We start from the raw sequence: 22215 nt of genomic DNA, 5'->3' as shown, positions 1-22215 counted from the left end.
GTTTCGGTCACATGGCCTTTTCCGTTGCGGTCAGAGGACCCGGTTTGGTTCCTGATGAGCAAATTCCGCTGGAGGCTTAGACTTTCACCGGCCCTTCCGGACGCTGACGTTTCTAACGTAAACCTTCTCAGCCTGCAGATGGACTTGAGGATGAACTGGTGGGAAGAACCAGCTGCATCCATGAATGTTCAGAGCCTTCACCAGTCGGGAAAGGTGATGACCGGTAATAACAGACTGGTGTCCAGGTGGAGGAGAAGCTTTGTAAACATGCCAACCGGGCCATTTTATCCACTGGACAGCACTATCCTTCCCCCAAGGCCCTCCCGGTGACCTGTGAAAATTTCAGGATCTGAAATAGGTTCAGGTATTAGCTCCAAAATACACCAAGGCCATGGCAAAATAAAAACTGATACATGTCTCATTCTGTATCTACAAAACGTAACATTTTGTTCTCCCCAGAAATGATGAAGTTGGGCATTCATGACTTTTCCATGAGTGTTTCATTGCTTTTGGAAACAATTAGCTGGAGAGAGACTCACAAATGCAGGAGTTCACAAACCTGCACATCTGCCAAGATCTGTCCGCCCACCCAGGGGTGAGAGTCGGGGTGGGGGGCCCCACAAGCTACCCGCAGACACTGCAAACTTCCTTCAAACCTTTCCAAAGCTGTACAGTGGCAGATCTGCTTCTGAGGCTGGGCTGTGGATACATCTTCACATGCTGGCTACAATGTGAACTTCCTGGATGGGATGCCTGCCTTAGACAACGGATTGGCACACTTCTTTTCTGTCAAGAGCCAGCAAGTAAACCAGTTTGGCATTGCGGGAACATAAGGCATCTGTCGTGACTTATACTATGGCTCCTCTGTGAGGGCACAGAGCCATCCTAGACAACACGTAAACATGACATGAGCACGGCAGCGTGCCAATAAAACTTTATTCACAAAACAGACAGCAGTGGGCCGGATCTGCCCCACGGCCATCGTTTCCTGTCCTTTGCCTATCCGATCCAGGAAGGTCTCAAGACCACCCGCTGATCCTCACCAACATGTCAGATTCTAACACTTTCTGTTGAAAAAAAAATTACTTTTATTTTTTTATTATTATTATTTTTTTTTTGTATTTTTCTGAAGCTAGAAACGCGGAGAGACAGTCAGACAGACTCCCGCATGCGCCCGACAGGGATCCACCGGCACGCCCACCAGGGGGCAACGCTCTGCCCACCAGGGGGCAATGCTCTGCCCCTCCAGGGCGTCGCTCTGTCATGACCAGAGCCACTCTAGCACCTGGGGCAAAAGCCAAGGAGCCATCCCCAGCGCCCAGGCCATCTTTGCTCCAATGGAGCCTCGGCTGCAGGAGGAGAAGAGAGAGACAGAGAGGAAGGGGGGGGGTGGAGAAGCAGACGGGTGCCTCTCCTGTGTGCCCTGGCCGGAAATCGAACCCGGGACCCCTGCACGCCAGGCCGACACTCTACCACTGAAAAATTACTTTTACTGTGGATGACCCAGGCGATGTCTGAGACTCTCCTCTGGCTCAAGCCTGTATTATTAGCACAGAGCTGTTCTGCTGTCCAGGGGGTTAGATCGACACCCCAGCGCTTTGGAGATGGTCCGTCGTTTTCCGTGGCCCAACGTGGGAGGTGGTGAGTGAGTCTGCCGCGCACAAACACTAGCGATCTCTACACAGTAACTATGTTCACCGCTGCTCCATAAACAAAGGGGAAATTTTAACCCCGAGTCAGCTAAAACGTCTTTTAATATAATACTTTGCTGATTTATCCCAGGGTGCCAGAGGGCACTCACGAAAGATTATGCTCATTAATCATATAAAGTTTTCAGATTCAGCCGTAGCCTTTTAGAGCTACAATATATCTGCATTAAAGTGCCTTGACAGCGTCCAAAATTTTGCTGAGCCAAGCCCTTATCTACAGAGAGAACTGTTTACGGAGGATGTCCCTACTACGTATTTAAATTTTCTTTTTTGAAATTAAAAGAAGAAATGGATTGAAGACCTGAAAAATAATTCCTGAAAGATTGGCATTTCCAGAAAACTATAGCTATGCAATGCATTGCGTCCATCACGTTAAAAGGTGCATTGGACATAAATGTTTTTTTTTTTAAAAAAAACTATTGTCTCCCCTACACTTAAACTAGCAGTAAGTGGACAAGTAAAGAAAATCAAAGCTTGTGTTCCATTGAAAGATACAATCTAATATTTATTCATTAAAGGCTACTAAATTCTTTTACTTATGTAACACATGCAAGTTAGACTGTTCTTTTTATTTTATTTTATTTTTATTGATGGACTTTAGAGAGACAGAGAGAAGAAAGGGAGAGAGAGAGCGAGAGAGAGCGTGCCCGTTCATCTCTTGTTCCAATTGGTTGCTTCCCGTATGTGCCCTGACTGGGGATTGAACCTGCAACCCTGGTGTTTGAAGCCGCTTGAACCTTGGTATTTCAGGATGGCGCTCTAACTGGCTGAACCAACCGGCCAGGGCCTGCTCATTTTACAAGTACTACTGCTTGTAAAGTTGTTGTTTTTTTCAAATTAACTATTTCCTAAATAAGCATATATAAGCATATGACTCTGCTTATAAAGTTTTAAGCACAATCATTTCTCTCATACCACAATTTATGTATGCAAAAAGTGGGATCACAATATTTTTTTAATGACTAAAAAATACTGATCACAAATCTTCTAAAAAACATTTCCCTATTTACATATTTTTTCACTCAAACAAAAACAGAATTATAATTACAAAAATATAAATAATAAAAAAATCTATATTCAATCGCCCCCACACACACACACACAGGTAACAGCAGTGTTACCTGTTCTTGTCCAATAGCTGGTGAACCTGTGGGTTATATTTCATTTACCCTCCGAGCTGGGCCGCTAATGGAAGCAAAGAATTCCAAAATTAAATTCAAATTGCTCTGAAAAATCTGTCTGATGGATCACATTTCTTTTTTAAAAAGAAAAAAAAAAAAAAGCATAACCTGCTGTTTCATTTCTGGTTCAAGATGTCTGGTCTGAGGCTCTCAAAGCATCTCATCTAAACTCATTGTGTATCCTGAGCTTAGGACCAGGAGGAAAGAAAGGAAGAAAAAATTATCCCAGTTCTCCATAGGAAGCATTTCTGTGGAGGAAACCTCTCCTGGGAATGGGTCTCTTCAAGCCTCGGGCCCCAGCCAGGCCCGCACATCCAGCGGAGGAGTCCGCTCCGAGCAGGACGGTGAGCTCAGGGTCTCGCCTCTGTCACACTCTCCCTCCACGGCGTAGACACGCGGCAGGCAGGCAGCGTCCTCGGCGGCGGCCAGCGCAGCGAGGCGGAGGAGCTTCTGGGGGCAGAGCCAGGGAAAGGGGGGGTCAACGCCAGGTGCTTCCCGCATGGCTCACTTCCTTCTGGTTTCTCTGAGGAACGCCTCGATACATCATGAATGGCGGACGGTCCCCTCTGTCCCCAAAGGTCTACAGACTCGGACGTGACAGCCGGCTGAGGGGATCGACACCTTTCACACTTTCCAGCTCATTTCTGGCAGAGAAGTGTGACGGCGGAGGCAAGGGTCCTAGGTGGTCTCACAGGACTGTCCCCCTCGCCCTCTTACGGGTTTACTTTGGGGGGTGGGTAACCCTCCCACCACCTGTGTCCTGATACCTGCTGTCCCCTTCCTGAATGACTGTCCCCACCTGCCAACCTCCAGTTCATACTTCAGGGCTCAAGTCATCTCCCTGTGAAGACTTCTCGGGTTTGGTTTGGTTTTTTTCTGGACTGAGTCAATAAATGGATGGATGGATGGATGGACAGAGAGATGGATAGATGGACAGATGGATGAGGTTAAGGGCTCTCCCCTATTTACCTTCAAATGCCTCTCTAGGAGGGCGTTGTGGCCAATCTGAGCCAGTTCCCTCAACTTCGGTGGGAATGGTCTTAGCAAGAACCTTCTAAATCTAACCCATCGCTAGCTGACAGTGGTCCCTGCGAGGGTGAGGTGGCCCAGGGCGTGACATTCAGAATCAAAACAAACATCTCAGAGCCGCAAGGGGCAGGAGGTGCGGGCGAGGCCTGGAAGGAGGAAGCCGGGATGCCCGGAGACCACCAGGCTCTCGGCCAGGCCCGCCCCGCCATGCCATTCCGGCACTCGGCTGTCCCCCCAACTTCCGCCGGCTTGCGGGAGCCCCTCTGAGACTTTCTGGCTAACTAGGAACACCATCTCCTGGCCCTCTGCGGACTGGCGCCCCCGAGTGACTCTGGGAGCCCTCACCCACACGTCTGCCTGGTGCCTGCGTCCACGCGTTCAGGGACTGAGGTCACCGGGAGGCTGCACACCAGAGGGGTCGGGGTGGGCAGGAAAGGGAGCTCTGGCCAGCTCACCAGCGAGCGCCCAAGCCTGTGCTGCCACGTCCCTGCAGGTGCAGCGGACCAGGTCCTCGATGACAGACTCGGGGTGCAGAGCCAACCACACCCCGCAGCGGGCTGTGCAGAGCAGAATCCTGAGGCTGATGACAGAGTTGCTCTCTGCCCCTGAGTCAGCAGTTTCAGAGTCCCCGGGAGATCAATAATTCATCACAAACCACCAACGCAGTGAGAACGCTCCCCAAGGGGAAGAACCAGGCCTCTCCTCTGTCCTCCTCTGACCCAGAAAGCGCAGGGCCGCGCACCTGCCACTGCCTGCTGGCCCCGGGCACGAGGACGTGGCCCTGCGCTGACCTGCAGCTGAGCGGGCTCCACGGCCCGCTAGGCACAGCTGTATGGGGTGCTCACACATGTGCAGGGGCAAGCCAGGTGCTGTGTGACAGGGACCTCGTTGCTGTGTGCACAGAATCACCCCCGACAGGACGGTGGGCTGTCCCCAAGCGCCTTCACAGATGGGAGGCCCCGGGAGGAGGGACTTCCCTGACTCTGCTCAGGACTGGGCAGGCGGGTCTGCAGCGAGCTGACCTCAGTCCAGCCCGGCTCTGCGTCCTGGTCGCTTCATCGCTTCGAGCAGCTTCCCCGAGCCCCCTCCCTGCTCTGTCGGCCTTGTCTGCCTGGGGCACGGCCTGTCCACTCATTCCCTTGTCAGCCACCACGCGTCCTGAACTCCCGGAGGCTACAGTCTGCTCGCTGAGCGAAGGGCAGACGCTTCCTCCGTGCGGCCCACCCGCGGGGCAGTGGGGGGGGGGGCAGGCCTAATGAGGCGGCCCCAGCAGGATGCACGGCCCCCCCACAGGGGCCCGGACTGTCTGGTTCAGGGTTGCTTCCAGACTTGGAGACAGTATCAGTGGTTTGGTTTTCAGCGGCCACCAGGCACCGTCCATTTTGCAGGACTTGGGAGCAGGTGGGAGGGAGGACCAGGTCCGCGCCGACCTCGGGGCCGTCACTGAGGCATGGAGCCCCCACCCTGGGCACTGGGACAGGCACAGGAGGGAGGTGGCACTGGGAGGCCCCAGCAGCAACTCTAGACGCTGCCGCAATCCAGATCTCTTCCTCAGGACCCCTGCGGCCCTGTCTGTCGTCCACTCTGACAGCCGGGGTGTGGGGCAGTCATTCGATTTCACAAAACAAGGTCCCCAGACCTCAGGTGAGAGGCCCCCTGAGCACCCAGACCCACTCGTGCGGGGCCTGCAGAGCCGGGGCCCTGGGCATCAATGCTCTCGAACAAGCTCCCCGGCTGTCCACACCCTGAGCCCAAACACCTGTGATCCCCAATCCTACCACTGTCTACGGCTGTGGCCTTGGACAAGCCACCTGATGTTTCTGTCCCTGGGTTTCCCATTGTGGATATGAGGAATGAGGTCTCCCACCCGGCAGTGGACGAGAAGACTGAGTAAGTGAATTTCTCTCGCTCCCTGAGGGCCGCGTCTGGTGCGCAGTGGTTCTCCCGGGCGTGTTTGCCAAGCAAGGTGAGTGAGGGGCCCCCCTCACGCTGTCGTGCCCCTTGGCCCCTGTCATTGCCCGGGTCTGCGCCCCAGCTCTTTCTGCAGCACGTAGAGCCCCTGAGGGAGGGGCCGAGGGGGATCAGAAATCGCGGCTACTGAGTGCTCCCCTCCGTCCCCACGTGGGGCTCGTCCTTCGCCACGCGGCTCTGCCCCGGCTCCTGCCCCCGGCACCAGCTCGAATCGGCCCGACTCACAGGCCCTTTCAGATTCGCTCCAGCACAGGCCGCGCTGTGTTCTGGAACCTTCCTGGGAGACAGCTGGTCGTGGCCCCAACAATCTGCTTCAGCCAAGCCACCCCACGTGGCTCACAATTTCCCAGAGAGAGACCGTTCGCTCTTTCCTTGTCTTCAGTCGTGTTCAGTGGAAACAGCCCCTGGGATGTGGACCCCCAGGAAACGGCTGGCTCTAGACTGAATTGTGCCCCCCACACTCCTACGGTGAAGCCCGACCCTCCCTCCAATGTGCTGGCATTCGGAGGTGGGACTTTGAGGACATAAGGGGTAGGTGAGGTCACAAGGGAGGGGTGGGTCTTCGTGACAGGATCTGTGCCCTGGTAACAAGAGACAGCGCTCTCTCTCTCCCTCTCTCTCTCTCTCTCCCTCTTTCTCTTTCCCTCTCTCTCTCTCTCCCTCTCTCTTTCTCTCTCTCTCTCCCTCTCTTTCTCCCTCTCTCTCTCTCTCTCCCTCTCTCTCTCTCTCTCTCCCTCTCTCTTTCTCTCCCTCTCTCTCTTTCTCTCTCCCTCTCCCTCTCTCTTTCTTTTTCTCCCTCCCTCTCTTTCTCTCTCTCCCTCTCTCTCTCCCTCTTTTTCTCCCTCTCTTTCTCTTTCTCCCTCTCTTTCTCTCTCTCTCCCTCTCTCTCTCTTTCTCTCTCTCTTTCTCTCTTTATCTCTCTCTTTCTCTCCCTCTCTCTCTCTCTCCCTCTCTCTCTTCCTCTCTCTCTCTCTTCCTCTCTCTCCTTCTCTTTCTCTCCCTTTCTCCCTCTCTCTTTCTCTCTCTTTATCCCTCTTTCCCTCTCTCTCTTTCTCCCTCTCTCTTTCTCTCTCTCCCTCTCTCTCTCTTTCTTTCTCTCTCTCTTTCTCCCTCTCTCTCTCCCTCTCTCTTTCTCTCTCTTTCTCTCTCCCTCTTTCTCTTTCTCTCCCTCTCTCTCCCCCCCTCCCTCTCTCTCTCCCTCTCTCTTTCTTTCTCTCTCTCTCTCTCTCCCACGTGAAAACACGGCAGGAAAGCGACCGTCTGTGCACCAGGAGGAGGCTCCCAGCACCCCCAACCCCAGCTCTCCAGCTCCAGAGCTCTGAGGTAAGCCTGGTGGTTAAGCCGCCCACCTGTGGGGTGTTCTTGTTCTTGTTGTTGCTGCTGCCCCAGCTGATGGGGACAGTGATTTACAGGAAGTGTCCCCGGGTGAGGAAGCGTCCTACCTGCCGCAGGACCTCCGCCATCACTGCTGCGCTCACGTCCAGGGGTCGTCTGGGCACCGCAGTTCCCAGGTAAACCTGCGAAGCCACGGGCAGAGCTTTAACACCCCACGGGGGCCCCCCCATGAAGCTCCCGCATCCGTGGCCCTGCTGGCTAGGAGACGGGGCCGGGGCGGGTGGGGAGGGACAGCGTCCAGGCAGAGGGCGGTCAGGGAAAGTCGGGTCAAGGGCAGTCTGGTCACGCATCCCCTCTGTGTGGTGGCAGAGAAGGGAGGAGACCCCGTGAGCCCATAACCAGAAATTCTAGCAGCCATATCGCCTTTCCTTTCTGCACTAAAAGTAAAAAAACTGTCACGACAGCAAGGTACGTATTCCCAGCAGAGACCCGTGGGCAAGCTTCACGGTCGCCGTGCGGGGAGGGCGCGCGGGAACGGAGATTCCCAGGCAGAAGAGCTCGGGACACTTGCGAAGGAGCCGCCTCCACCCTGGGGCCCAAGGCCAGCTGCGTGGCGTGCAGGACCGAGTGCCAGATGAGGACGCGGGCCCATCGTCCAAACACGGAAGAACTTCAGGACGGCCGTGCAGAGCGTGAACGGCATGAGACCCTTTCGAGCCCAGGGCCTGGTGCGAAGGACCGGGTTCCCTGCCCAGGACGCTGGCCCCACGGGGACCAGAGAGGGACCTGCCGATCGACGCACAGCCCTCGCGGGGGGGGGGGGGGGGGGGCTGTGGCCTCCTCCTTGTGCAGAACAGAGCGTGCGTTTCTGTCCGCAGCTGAGAGAGGACCGTGAAATTACAGAGGTCTTGAATTCTTTTCTTTAGAAGCTTTCCATCATAGAAATCATGGCTCTTTGGACCCTGAATACCTCTTTTAGTTTTTTTTTTTTGTCAGAAAAGAACATTTTCGCTGTTGTTGTTGTTGCTGCTGCTGTTGTTGTTAATAGCGAGTTAGGCAAAGTCGAGGTAAGGTCTGTATTTGAGACCTACGTGAAGAGCGTCGTACCAACGTCGACGCTCTGGTTTTGATCACGTGCTACGTTTATGTGAGATGCTCTGCCTGGGGCTTGGGTGCCTAGGAACTCTCTGAACGGCGTTGACAACTTCTCGTGAGCCTAAAATTATCTCGGGAAAATCATTTAGAAAAGCAGAGCCATAGTTCGAGAATTTGTACACAGACTTCTCAGAGTCAGGATGTGAGGGGGCTGTCAGGGTTCGGTTGGAGCAGGAGGTGCGAGATCAGGGGGCTGGAATTGTCACGTGCTCTGAATCGCACAGAACGATCCCCGGTGTCTTTAGACCGACACAAGAAAATGTCGACTCCTGGATGTTCTGAAAGGTGTCCTTTTTGACCGGGACGGTCAAATAATAATAATTCTTAACTACAACCAAGGATAACAATAGCTCGTTAAGACAGGTGAGAAGGTTTTTCACTGACTGCCTGTTTTCACCAGTATCACAGAAACTTCTAGAAGGAAGGTCGTCCCTAAGGGAACCAACAGCCCCATCGTTAGTGAGATGCCCACAGTGGGGAGTGAACGTCTGTAACTCACCGGAGCCCCCAAGACAAGGCGCGCGTGCTCCGGCGCACAGGGTGCAGGTGGCAGCCTCCCGTTTAGATCCTAGGGGGTGGGGGAAATAGGACCATTTAGTGACGAGATCGCGCGTTTTCCTCCGGCTGAAAGCGAAGCAGCTCACACACTCACAGGCAAATAAAAATTAGCGTGATGATGACCGGGAGGGAAAGGAAAATTGGAGAGCCAGACCGGGCTCCAGCCGGCGACCCCGGGGGCTCTAACCCGCGGCCCGTCACCAGGACGATGCTCTGTCCACTGCCCCACTGGCCAGGGCTCTTTGGCCTTTTCTGCTGATGGAACGTACAGCCAGCTTTTGTCTGTGGTTGACAGTAGGTGGACCGTGGGTGGACTGCGTCAACAGTGACGTCTCGGATGAGGCGAGTCCTCCCAGGGGCACAGAAGGTCCCAGGCAAACGTGTGCAGATGTAGGCGGGCGCACGCGTGTGAGATGGATGATGGAGAGAAGCGTGGACCCTGGGGGATGGCCTTGCTGACCCACGGTTAGAGACACAATCAGACGTTCCCGTCGGTCATACCGATCCTGGCGGCCACTGTGTATCGTGCGCCTGCAGACGCCCTGGCCGGCGCTGAAGACTTCAGCTGTGTGTTTTGTTATTTGACTGAATTGTTAAAATCCACGTAAGTCAGAGAGAGAACACTGTCCACCGTACTCCATCAAAGCCGCGGGGCAGCTGGCTCACGCACCTCAGCCGCAACTTCGTCATCCCAACCCAGGTGTGCTGCGTCCCCCGTTCTCAGGGCCCCAACGGCACCTGGGCAGGCAGAAGTGGGGGCGCGTCCTGAGCTCCGAGTGGAGGACGAGGGGAAGGATAAGTAGGTACGAGGAGGGAACGAGAGCCTCTTGTCCTGCGTGGAGCTCTCGACCCTCTGACAGCTGGCCCTTGGCCGGTGACATTGCCCACCAGTCACCCCCATCCCCAACCTGCCTGGCTTCAGTGCCTCCACGATGACTGAGCTTCCCTCGCACTCGCTCTGCCTTCTGTAGCTGCCGCCTCCTTCCCGGGAGGCCACACGAAGCTGCCGGCCAGCAGGAATCGCACCCGGGCATCACCGCACACCTGTCCCGTCTTGGCTGGGACAGCAGCAGCCAGTCCTTGGGGAGGTGACGCTCTCACCCCTCGCCTCTAAACTCAGCTGCCTCGCTCTGCCCCACCGAGCAGGAGGCTAAGCGCTGACCCTGTCTGGGAAGCCAGTCCCATGTCCTGGTTCGCTGAGCTACGGAGCAGAGAACTGCCCCAGGCAAGGTGGTGTATCGGTTCCACAAAGCACTGCTGGTGGTCAAAATGACCCCCTTCCTAAAAGGTCACAGACTGCGGCTCTCATTGTTGGGGTAGGGGGTGGGGGGGACCCAGCTATCCGGATAGCTAGGACCGTGCCTCCTGCTTTCTCGTCCCCACCCCGGGAAGGGCGCGAAGCCGGTCTGCGTGGACGTACAGGTGTGAAGGGCACAGAGCCGGTCTGCGTGGACGTACAGGCGTGAAGGGCGCAGAGCCGGTCTGCGTGGACGTACAGGCGTGAAGGGCGCAGAGCCGGTCTGCGTGGACGTACAGGCGTGAAGGGCGTGGAGCAGGTCTGCGTGGACGTACAGGCGTGAAGGGCGCGGAGCCAGTCTGCGTGGACGTACAGGCGTGAAGGGCGCAGAGCTGGTCTGCGTGGACGTACAGGCGTGAAGGGCACAGAGCCGGTCTGTGTGGACGTACAGGCGTGAAGGGCACAGAGCCGGTCTGCGTGGACGTACAGGCGTGAAGGGCGTGGAGCCGGTCTGCGTGGACGTACAGGCGTGAAGGGCGTGGAGCAGGTCTGCGTGGACGTACAGGCGTGAAGGGCGTGGAGCCGGTCTGTGTGGACGTACAGGTGTGAAGGGCGCGGAGCCGGTCTGCGTGGACGTACAGGCGTGAAGGGCGTGGAGCAGGTCTGCGTGGACGTACAGGCGTGAAGGGCGTGGAGCCGGTCTGCGTGGACGTACAGGCGTGAAGGGTGCGGAGCAGGTCTGTGTGGACATACAGGCGTGAAGGGTGCGGAGCCGGTCTGCGTGGACGTACAGGCGTGAAGGGCGTGGAGCAGGTCTGCGTGGACGTACAGGCGTGAAGGGCGTGGAGCAGGTCTGCGTGGACGTACAGGCGTGAAGGGTGCGGAGCCGGTCTGCGTGGACGTACAGGCGTGAAGGGTGCGGAGCCGGTCTGCGTGGACGTACAGGCGTGAAGGGCGTGGAGCAGGTCTGCGTGGACGTACAGGCGTGAAGGGTGCGGAGCAGGTCTGCGTGGACGTACAGGCGTGAAGGGTGCGGAGCAGGTCTGCGTGGACGTACAGGCGTGAAGGGTGCGGAGCAGGTCTGCGTGGACGTACAGGCGTGAAGGGCGTGGAGCCGGTCTGCGTGGACGTACAGGCGTGAAGGTCGTGGAGCAGGTCTGTGTGGACGTACAGGTGTGAAGGGCGTGGAGCAGGTCTGCGTGGACGTACAGGCGTGAAGGGCGTGGAGCCGGTCTGCGTGGACGTACAGGTGTGAAGGGTGCGGAGCCGGTCTGCGTGGACATACAGGCGTGCACCTCGGGAGCGTGACCCCGAGCAGTTACTTCCCCTGACCTCACACTCGTAAGGAAGAGAAAGTGGGGAAGGACCTGAGGAGTCCAGCAGAGTATCTCCCCATTTACTCGAGCGTAAAGCCAGTGTGAATCGGACATTCTTGTCCCCGAAAGCCTCTCACGTAGCCCAGCAAACCCCGTCCGTCCGTCCTCCCTGGAGAAAACTGTCTGCAGAGTCTGAGACGGCAGACAGCAGCAGCCTCAATCCTCTGGGACCAAAAGGTGTTGCCTTTTGACCTTTCTTTGGGTTTTTTTGTTTTTTGTTTTTTGTGGTTTTTTTAGGTCAACCGCCCTTAGTTCCTGGTGAAGATAGACCAACAGACGAGGAGTCCACAGCGCTTTCAGCTGGTGGCCCCGCCAACCTCAGCCCGGCGTTGCTGCGAAGGCCACGGAGACACCGCAGGGCCGGTGTCAGAAGCACAGAGGCCGCCGGCTTGGAAAGCCGTTGTTCACTCATTGCTTTCTCATAGTGCCTTGACCGGGGGCTCCAGCAGAGTGAGTGACCGTGTGCTCAGGCCAGAGACCAGGAGCTGGCCGATGACCTTGCGTCGGGGGCACCGTGGGGGCTCCCACAAGCAGTGTCTTCTTCGACCCCTCACCAGGAGGGTGTAGGGTTCAATGATGCCCTCCGCACGACAAAGCTGGTATGACACGAAGTCTGGGGCTTGTTCCCTTTAAGGCCAGTGAGCTCTCTGCTCAACCTCTGCCAGTGAGGATGGGGGAAGGTTCCGCCTCCCTGCGCCCCGGACCACGGCCGGGAAGCCGGCGTGGACTCATTCCATTAGCGAGCCCAACACGTGGTCCCCTGAGAGAAACTGTGTCTGGTAAAAGAAACTGTTTCTCCCCTGAACAAGATTTCTCAGCCTCTGCTGACACTTGGGGCCCCACGTGACTCTGTTGTGGGGCCCTCCCGGGCACCGGACGGTGTTGGGCAGTATCCCTGGGCTCCACCCGCTGGGCACCAAAGGCACCCTCTCCCACCCCAGCCGAATTATGACAATGAAAATTGTCTCCAGACACTGCCCAATGTCCCCTGGGGGTGGGGGGTGGGGGGTAAGATCAGCCCCCACCCCGTGGAGAAACGCTGACCTGAAACAAAAGATCAGTGTCGTCGTTAAGTGGGACGACTCTGCCGGGGGTGTCTTCCCCCGTTTGCTACTCACATACCAGGGATCGTGGGCGAGACGGGCGAGGTGGGCTCCCTGAGAGGGGGAAGGTCGCACCATCCACATCACTGTCACGACACGGAGCGCCGCGTTCTGCTCCCCTGCTCTCGTCGTTGTACGCAATCAGGGTCTGCTGGCCCCCGTCGGGCGCGAGGGGGCCCCGAGGCGGCCTCTTGGCTTCGGGCAGGACACGGAATCGCAGCAGGAGCAGCAGAGCGACTGCGATGAGACAGACAGGGCGAGCAGTGAGCCCCACGGGCCGTCGGCCCCCACGGCCACCGCGGGGTCACGTCTGCTAACTCAGGTTTTCTGTGTTTGATTGTGTTTGTGTTTTTGTTTTTGCAAGAAGGAGAGCGGGAAAGAGGGACAGACAGACAGGAAGGGAGAGAGAGGAGAACCATCATCTCATAGTTGCTGCACCTTCGTTGTTCACTCATTGCTTTCTCGTGTGTGCCTTGACCGGGGGCTCCAGCAGAGTGAGTGACCGTGTGCTCAGGCCAGAGACCTTGGGGTTTCAAACCTAGTTTCTCAGCGTCCCAGGCCGACACTTGATCCCCTGCACCACCGCCTGGTCAGGCTCATCTGTTACCTCATAGCTCAGCCGTGAGTGACACACTCAGACTGCACCTTAACCATCTTTGCAGCTGCGGACCTCCAGTGGGCACGGCTTGTCGACCGGATGGACTAATGCCACGTCGGCCAGGAGCAGCGTGCTTATTGGAAATCTGGCTTCTCTATCCGCCTCCCCACGATGGGCGCTCGCAGGGGAATCTGCTTCTTGCAGCCCCCACCGTTATTACACACGTCAGGGTCACCCTTCGATGGGGTCAGTGCCCTGGCAGGGAGCCGCACCCACTGCCTAGAACAGGGGTCGGAAAACGTTATGGCTGAGAGAGCCATGAACGCCACATATTCTAAAATGTAATTCCGGCGTGACCTGTGGTGGCGCAGTGGATAAAACGTCGACCTGGAAACACTGAGGTCACCAGTTCGAAACCCTGGGCTTGCCTGGTCAAGGCACATATGGGAGTTGATGCTTCCTGCTCCTCCTCCCTTCTCTCTCTCTCTTCTCTAAAAATGAATAAATAAAATATTTTTAAAAATGTAATTCCGTGAGAGCCATACAACGACCCGTGTACATTACGCATTATCCAATAAAAATTTGGTGTTGTCCCGGAGGACAGCTGTGATTGGCTCCAGCCACCCGCAACCATGAACATGAGCAGTAGGAAATGAATGGATTGTAATACATGAGAATGTTTTATATTTTTAACGTTATTATTTTTTTATTATTAAAGATTTGTCTGCGAGCCAGATGCAGCCATCCAAAGAGCCACGTCTGGCTCGCGAGCCATAGGTTCCCGACCCCTGGCCTAGAAGCTGCTCTCGCCAGACGTGCAGCCTGTCTGACCAGGTCTGCGACCTTTGATCTCCATGACCCTCCAAGTCATCCTCCAGGCCTCCCTCTGCTCTCTGTCACCATCCGCTCCCCACCCCCACGGGGCCCCACGCCCCTGGCTTAGGGCCCACACAGCCCTGCAGACCACTGACCTGCCAGCGCCACGAACCCGGCACAGAGAGGAGCCAGGACCCCCACGAGGAGCTCCGGCCGTGCGGCTGTGGACTCCGCGGTGCCCGTGGCTCCTCCGGGGCAGGAACAGACCCCCACGAGCGCGGCCTGCCTCCGGGAGAGGCCCTGCCTGTCTGCGATGAGAAGCGGCACGGAGTGATTCCCACAGGGGAGGCTTGTCCGCATCCAGAGTTCAACCGACCGTCCTGAGGAGGGACAGGGGTCTTGATGCAGCAGCCAGTGACCTCCCCTGTGCCGAGGCTCCTTACGGAAGAAGCCGGCCGACGGCAGAGTTAGAGGGGAGCCCCCGGGATCCCCCCCCACGCTTCTGACAGTAGCTGCAAGTCCAGGGGCTCCCCAGGCCAATCGGCCAAGGGAGGAAGCACACCGGGCGGAGTCCAGGGACACACCAAACGAAGCTTCCAGTCCCCTCCTGTCCCGTGGAGTCAGGACAGCCCTGCACCGAGAGTGACCAGACGCGTGGCACATGGCCAACCGGGAAACCCCAGCCCGAGCCTGGTGTCCAGAGCCTGCGGACACCCAGCCCCCTCAGCCTGACTGGCCGCCCACATGTTCCTGTGAACGGGCACGAGACTCCCCCTGCCCACCCCCAGGAAACACTTTTATCAGGCAGGACATTCCAAGGGCTTGGAGATCCGCTCCCAGAAGCCAAGGCAAAGGTCAGACCTCGTTTTGGGGGGACAGTCAGTGCTTTTACCCCACAGGCTGGGCCTGGGAACGGCACACAGGAACTCAGCTGCAAAGACACGCTCCCCTCTACAGACCCGTCAAGGGAAGCACCAGGGTGGATGCAGAGGCCGCGGGTTCCTCCTGGGAACAGCCCCCCCGTTCCCCTTTGGAGGAACCCACATTCCTGAACTCTCAGCCCCTGTAAGTCCAGAGAGCTACGCCCCGATCTCAGCCGGTCCAAATGTGGATTCAGTACCAACCACCCACCACAGTGGGCAGGGCGGGTGACCCACGCCTCTCGATGATATCAGGGTTCTTGCCAGGTATGAGGGTGAGTCTCGGGGACTCTGTGCAGCCACCCTTTGACCCCTCCCCCAAGGCAAACCAGCTGGAAATGAAGGAACCCCAGAAGGGCTGGGCCGTGCTGTGGACAGGCAGTGTCCGGGGCTGTCCTCCGAGGACCGGGACACCGCTGGGCCGGAACCCAGGCTCCCCCCGCTGTCTCTCTCCCTCACATTAACCCCTCGGCTCCTTTTTCTGCCTAAGTTCGAGTCCCGTCTCCGCCGTTTCAGTCCTCGACCCCTGGCCAGTCCCAGCACTCACCTTGCCTCTCCCCGAGTCTCCACATGTCTCCCGCACTTCCCCCGGCGTCGGCCGCGTCCAGTTCGAACGTGAAGGGGTCCGCGTAGGGCTCCAGGTCCCGGTCCTCGGCCTCGATGAGGAGGGGCTCGCTCACCGAGGACTCGCAGACCTCCAGGTACTGAGAGCGGGGATGGAGAGTCGGGGCGTTGTCATTGACGTCGGACAGGAAGAGCAGCAGGGTCCCCGTCCCCGTCTGCGGCGGGTGGCCTTGGGGGACACCGGGAAGGGTTGCTTATCAGCTAACCAGCCCAATCCGTGCACAAAACCCCTGCTGGAGGAGGAGCACGCAGCCTCGAGGGACAGAGCCGTCCCACTGAACCACGGACACCGTTTCCCTTTCTTTTGTCTTCTTTTTAGAGCAACTGAATGACTGATTGATTGATTTGAGAGAAAGAGAGAGAAAGACAGAAACATCGATCTGTTCCTGTACATGCCTTGACCAGGGCTCGAACCTGCAACCTCTGTGTATCAGGACAACGCTCTACAGAACGAGCTGCCCGGCCGGGGCTCCTTTCCCTTTCAAAGGCGAGTGTGCGGTGCGTGCGTGCGTGCGTGCGTGCGTGCGTATGTGCGTGCGTACGTGCGTGCGTGCGTGCGTGCGTGCATGCGTGCGTGCGTGCGCATATGTGCGTGCGTGCGTGCGTGTGTGCGTGCGCGCGCGCGCTGTACAGTGGGCGCTTGGTCTGCCTGCCTGCTTTTTTCCCCCCAAGTCCCCCGAGCCTCTCGTTAGGGTCAGTTAACAAATCACCCTCTCAAATCCTTTGCAGAACCGGATAGAACGTAGAATCCTCAGACGCTTTAAAACGTCAGTTTCGCCAGGTGTGATGAAGAAGAGAGGGATGGGACAGGAGGAACACGGGTGGGCTGTGAGGACGGACATACTCTGTTTCTGGCCTGTGTCCACGTCAGGGACCCGGCTGTGAGGTGCATGCCTGTAGTTCTGCAAGGCGTCGCTGTTGGAGACCCTGGGCAAAGGGGTCCTCGGGGTCCCGCTCTATTATTTCTTTACGCCCCCCCCCCCGAAAGATGGACCTCACTTTCCTCCTTCTCACTCAAGCCTGATGAGGAACACAGGTGTGCTGTCTCCCCAACCCTCGCTCTGCTGGTTCTTTATTACAGACAGGAGCGCCAACCACCCACCCCCATCCCTCGGGACCTGGGTTCCAATGCACAGATTTCCTTATCTACAATCACTGAGGGGATCTGAACGTTTTTTGTGTTTTTTTGTTTATCTCTTTGGTTTCCTGTTCTGGCAGGTTTAAAACATCCCCCTCGGGGGATGGCAGAGAGAAGTGTTGAAACACGCTCAGCAAACCCCCCCCCCTTCTCCTTCGCCCCCGCCCCCGGGTGTCGAACAGATTTGTTCTATGCGGTCACATTGAGCTCAGCTCCTAAGCCGTTCCAAGCAAGGGGAAACCGGCTAGATGTTTTATCACACGCCCTGGGCTTTGACAAAGAGCTGAAGAGTCTGTCCTGTGAGCTGATGAAGAGACGTCGGTTTTGATGGCGCCTCCTCGCGTGTTTAACGGCCCCTTCTGAGCGAACGCTCCCTTAATCCTTCTCAGGCATCAGTCCCCCCCCCACCCCACCCCCATGCTGTTTCCAGGATTGTCGCCAAAAATAATCACCGCGTGCGTGCGTGCACGGTGGTGATGAAAAGGTTTGTATTTTTCCCATTTGTGCTGAGAGGCTCTGTTGTTTTCCCTCAGGAGTGAGGAAACACTTTCCCACCCCACCCCCCACGTCTGGATAAAACACTTACCGTCGTCCACGGCCTGCGCGGTGATCCTGTAAAAGCTGTCGTTCACGTAAGGGGACTCCCGGTCCAGCTGCCCCCTGGTGACCACCACTCCCGAGTGTTCGTCCACGGAGACCCAGTGCGCGGGGTCGTGAAGCAGTTTATACCTGCAAGGAGGAAAAAAACAAAACAAAGACAGGCCGTGTTAAAAACGACCAAGTTAACTCAGAAGTCAAATGGGAAAACATCGCAGCGGACACCATTCCGGCCGCAGGTCACGCGGGAAGTTCTGGGAAAGGTGACGTTTGGAGCGCTCCTGAGTCTGACGAGGGCGCCCAGGCGGCAGCAGCCCCGAAGACCACGGCGCTTCGAACATCAGGTCGGGATCCCCGGCGAATTTCGTGTCAGGTGCTGGACTGAATGTAGCTCTGTCCACCTCGGGGAGAGCACGGCACCCCGGGCGGGAACCGGTCTTCGGAGGCCGGTAGGTGCTGGTTGGTAGCTTAGTGTAAAAACCAGCCTTCCCCTGCAGCGGATGCTCGGACGCTGTTCCCCCACTTGGGAGTCTGCAGCCCCCTGCATGTTCTCCACGGCCCCTCGCTGTGCACACCGGTGCCCCTTGAACGAGTGAGCATGCCCAGCGGTCTGGAATCCCCCCCGAAACCGGTCAGAATCAGAGGACACCCAGTGAACGGACAGACCCAGGCACTGCTGCCTGCCTGCTGGGGGGCCCGCAGGGAGCCTCCTGGACCTAGAGGCCAGCGCTAGACAAGCAGCGGGTCCCCCACAAGGGCCGGAGGAGGGAAGTGCCCCGCTTGCTATTCCCCACTGGGAAAGGGTCGGCAGCTAACCACCACCCCCCCCCCCGCCCCCATAGTCCACATAGCACGGTTTTTAAAGGGACTGAGGTTTTTCCTCCCACGGATCTGCACTCGGGAGGCCCCAGGGGCTCCTCGGAAGGGCATCGTTTGTAGCGTTCACAAACCAATCGAGGGTGGGAGCTCAGAGTTTGTTCATGGATCATCTCAGGCGGAAGGCGCCTCCCACAAGTTCATGCGTGAAAGGGACGCCCCCCCCCACCAAAAAAAAAGAAAATGGAGACGCTGTCGACACCAGTGAAGCAGGCCCGCCCGCCCGTGGGGTCACGGCCCCGCTGTCCCGGGAGCCCTGGGCGGACACGTTGGCAAAGGCAACATTGGAGGCTCAGGCGAGCAGGCTGTCCGGTGTTTGACTCCGGCACAACGCCAACGCTTCCGGAGACCGGCTTGTGAGCCAGCACGCGCCAGGGACGGGGGCGCAGCGGGGACCGAGGACGGACAGGCTGTGCCTCGGGGTCCTCAGAGCGAGGCCCACGGGCCAGCGGCGTCGGCGTGCCCCCGGGGAGCCGGTTAGACGTGCAGAGCGCCAGGCTGCGTGGGCCGGGCCGGCCCGCCATCAGTGCCTGCCGCGCGATAGCCACCAACGTGGAGGGCAAGTTCTCACGGTCACAGCGTCACCCTGACCCCGGCATGGAGCCATGTCCCTAGTGACTCAGCACTCCACAGGGAACTGAAGATTAAAATCTGGGCCCTTCTCAAAATAGGAGCTGAGCAGCATTCTTGAAAAGCGGAAGGGGGGGCGGGGGGGGTTTCAACCAGCGTGCAACAAGCGTGTTTAAACCATGCAGTACCGGAGTGTTTAGTCAGGGGGTGCAGGTCCCTTCTCCCTTTAGAGCAGTGGTCCCCAACCTTTTTTGGGCCACGGACCGGTTTAATGTCAGAAAATATTTTCACGGACCGGCCTTTAGGGTGGGACGGATCAATGCATCACGTGACCGAGACAAGCGTCAAGAGTGAGTCTTAGACGGATGTAACAGAGAGAATCTGGTCATTTTTAAAAAATAAAACATCGTTCAGACTTAAATACAATGGAAATAATGTAAGTTATTTATTCTTTCTCTGCGGACCGGTACTGGTCCACGGCCTGGGGGTTGGGGACCACTGATTTAGAAAATGTCCAATAAAGAAAGAAAATGACAACCGCCAACACAACTGTGAATGAATGAAAATTATACCTATGTCTTTGTCAGATCAGCAAAAAATATCGCCACTCTAAAGAAAAATCTCACACTCAGGTGCCCACAGGCCCAGCAGGCACCCAGAAACGAGGAAGCCAGCCAGCAGGGGCCAAGCGTTAAGCTGAGTCCCTTAAAGGACCTGACCCCACTCGGCCCCTAGTGGCTTCAGAACACAGAGCCAGTGATGCCAAATCTTTCGTCTTTTTTTTTTTTTTCAAGACGTCCAGATATCTCAGGCTATTATACTTAATCTCTTGATTTTTTTTTTCTGAAGTTGGAAACAGGGAGGCAGTCAGACAGACTCCCGCATGCGCCCGACCGGGATCCACCCGGCATGCCCACCAGAGGGCGATGCTCTGCCCATCTGGGAAGTCTCTCTGTTGCGACTAGAGCCACTCTAGCGCCTGAGGCAGAGGCCACAGAACCATCCTCAGCACCCGGGCCACCTTTGCTCCAATGGAGCCTTGGCTGCAGGAGGGGAAGAGAGAAACAGAGAGGAAGGAGAGGGGGAGGGGTGGAGAAGCAGATGGGCGCTTCTCCTGTGTGCCCTGGCCAGGAATTGAACCCAGGATTTCCACACGCCAGGCTGATGCTCTTCCGCTGAGCCAACCGGCGAGGGCCCTCCCACAATTTTTTTTTAAAAAGCAACACTTCTGTAGCCCAGAAGCCAGAGGGTGGCCAGTTTACAGCCTTTGTTGAAGAGGGAAATAGTACCACATAAATTATTCTAAGACAAGAAAAGACTGTGAAGGAGTGTATTCTAGTGCAAAGGGACATGAGCGAGGGAGCTCCACCTGGTGGGGTCAGAGGACACTGTGCCAGGACCAGGGCATGGACCTGGGCCAGCCAGAGGGCATTCTGGGGGCATTCTGAAATTTCCATAACTGAGACAGAGCCGGCCTCCCCAGCACACCCAGGGAGCTGGCTTTCCAGCCAAGGGACATCGTGGAGGGAGGGGGGTGTAGCCGTCTGCTTCAACCGCCTCCTGTCTCCTTCCTGACCTCTCACCTTATCCGGCCGTCAGTTCCGTCTGGATCCGTGGCATTGAAAACTCCCAACTGCGTTCCCGGCCCGGCGCCCTCGACCTCGCTGACGATGAAGGTCCTGGGGTGAAAGGCTGGCGGATCGTTGTGGTCGGTCACCCGCACGCTCACCGTGGCGCTGGCCGCCGCCGCCCTGGGCCTCCGAACCTCGCCCCCCTCGCAGGAGAAGAGGGGCTCCTCGTTTTCCACGGCCACCACCAGGCTCCTGGCCGCTGGGTGGGCTTCATAATCCAGAGCCTGCGAGAGCCCCGCGGAGAGATTTCATTAGCGCCTGGCGCTTCCCGCCTGCAGCTCCCTTGTTATTTACCTCAGCTTTGATAACGATCAAGAGAGGGCAGGCAGTCCCCCGCCCCCATCAGTCAAATCATTTATGCAGTCCCTTCACCCCCCACCCCCATCCTGGTTGGAAAGAGCCACCAGCCGTCAGAGCGTAATGAAAAATGCAACAAAAACCGTAACCTAATAAAACATTCATGGGACAACCCTGCTGCAGGGGAGAGAAAGCCGGGGACCTGAAGGAAACGTGCACATCAACGAGCTCAGTCACTCCGGGTGCAAAGCGGTCAGCAGGGACCCACCGGGAAGGATGGGAAGGCCAGGGGCCTCTGGGCATTTCTGCCCCCGGGGAATGTGCAGACACAAGCCTGGTCATCGCCTGGGGACCTGCAGCACGGACAGGCAGAAAGCCGGGCCCCGCCCCAGACGTAGTCCACTCAGGTCCACCTTTGAACCTGACCTCCAGGTTGACTCACCTGCACTGCCCCAAAGGCACTGGCCACCACCCTCGGGGTCTAGCCGAGAGCCATTAAGACCAAAGGCACCGTGACTCAGGCTGCCCCGGTCAGAACCTGGTCTAGCTGTGTGACCTCACGAAAAAAAACCACCCTCTCTGGGCTTCGGGGTCCTTATCAGTAGAGATAATACTTTGCTGTGGGGTCAGCTCTCCACTGGCCACAGCAGGCCAAGCGCCGGCGGCCCACAGCACCACTGGCCACAGCAGGCCAAGCGCCGGCGGCCCACGGCACTCTCGGGGGCTCGTGAACGTCCTTATTTCTCTTAGACTCAGAAGGAAATAAATGAACTCATAGGATTAGGGAAAATGTCCTTTTATCACATCAGGAGGGGAGGGAAAAATAACATTTTAGGGCCTATGCAAGTCTATTAAACTTTGTCCAAAATTATTGAGTGTCGAAGTACTTGAAGGCTCATCAGAGATCCTTTTTACTATTGATGTTAGTTTGGTGGGAGGAGCCAGGGAGGCCACAGCGGAAGTCGCCGCCAGCCCCGCCCCTCCCCAGACTCCGCGGGGTCCCCGGGGTCGGCTCCCGCCTCGCTCTCAGGACTCCCCCCAGCACGGGCGTGTCGGCCCCCATGCCACCCGCCGGTGTGCCGTCCACGTGGCTTTACCTTGATAACATCGACGATCCCGGCGTTGGTCTCAGGGTCAGTCCGAATGTCAAAATGTCCCCCTTCGTTGCCCGTGGATATGTTAAATCTCGCCCTCCACGCTGAGGTGAACGGCGAGTCCCGGTCTTGGACGAGGAGACGGAGGACGCCGGGGCTGACCTGGCCTTCGGGAACCTCGATCTCATACTGCGAGAGGGGCCGCCATCGTTCCCAGGGTCGCGGAGACAGAGAGACGCAGTGGAGAAAGAAAGAAAGCAGGAGACGGAAAGTCAGCCGAACCTTCCACCATGGCCTGGATCTTTCCCTCGCTGCTGAGCTTGTTGACCCCGGGGGATTTGAAACTGCCTGACACAGCAGAACGAGCATCAGTAACACATCCCTCGCCTCCCCCGCCCAC

At 57.3% G+C, this 22215-nt stretch overlaps 1 protein-coding gene across 2 annotated transcripts in view; it reads right to left on the bottom strand.

Moving 5' to 3' along the window:
- Window positions 1–2277: 2277 nt before the first annotated feature.
- CDH26 (cadherin 26) overlaps window positions 2278–22215 on the bottom strand; it is a 32062-nt gene continuing 12124 nt past the window's right edge. Inside the window, exons 7-15 of one of the 2 annotated variants that reach the window (XM_066237092.1) lie at window positions 21819–22004; window positions 20377–20648; window positions 17337–17479; window positions 15536–15781; window positions 14224–14448; window positions 12674–12891; window positions 8880–8948; window positions 7333–7407; window positions 2278–3340 (exon numbers count right to left, since the gene is read on the bottom strand). In XM_066237092.1, coding sequence (XP_066093189.1) covers window positions 3173–3340; window positions 7333–7407; window positions 8880–8948; window positions 12674–12891; window positions 14224–14448; window positions 15536–15781; window positions 17337–17479; window positions 20377–20648; window positions 21819–22004 — 1602 coding nt within the window. In that variant the 3' untranslated portion in view covers window positions 2278–3172. The remainder of the gene's footprint in view (window positions 3341–7332; window positions 7408–8879; window positions 8949–12673; window positions 12892–14223; window positions 14449–15535; window positions 15782–17336; window positions 17480–20376; window positions 20649–21818; window positions 22005–22215) is intronic. The other variant, XM_066237093.1, reaches the window with a different exon arrangement.

This window comes from Saccopteryx bilineata, chromosome 6, assembly GCF_036850765.1.
Source record: "Saccopteryx bilineata isolate mSacBil1 chromosome 6, mSacBil1_pri_phased_curated, whole genome shotgun sequence".
Lineage (NCBI taxonomy): Eukaryota > Metazoa > Chordata > Mammalia > Chiroptera > Emballonuridae > Saccopteryx > Saccopteryx bilineata.
This window is presented reverse-complemented; position numbering and strand designations above follow the sequence as displayed.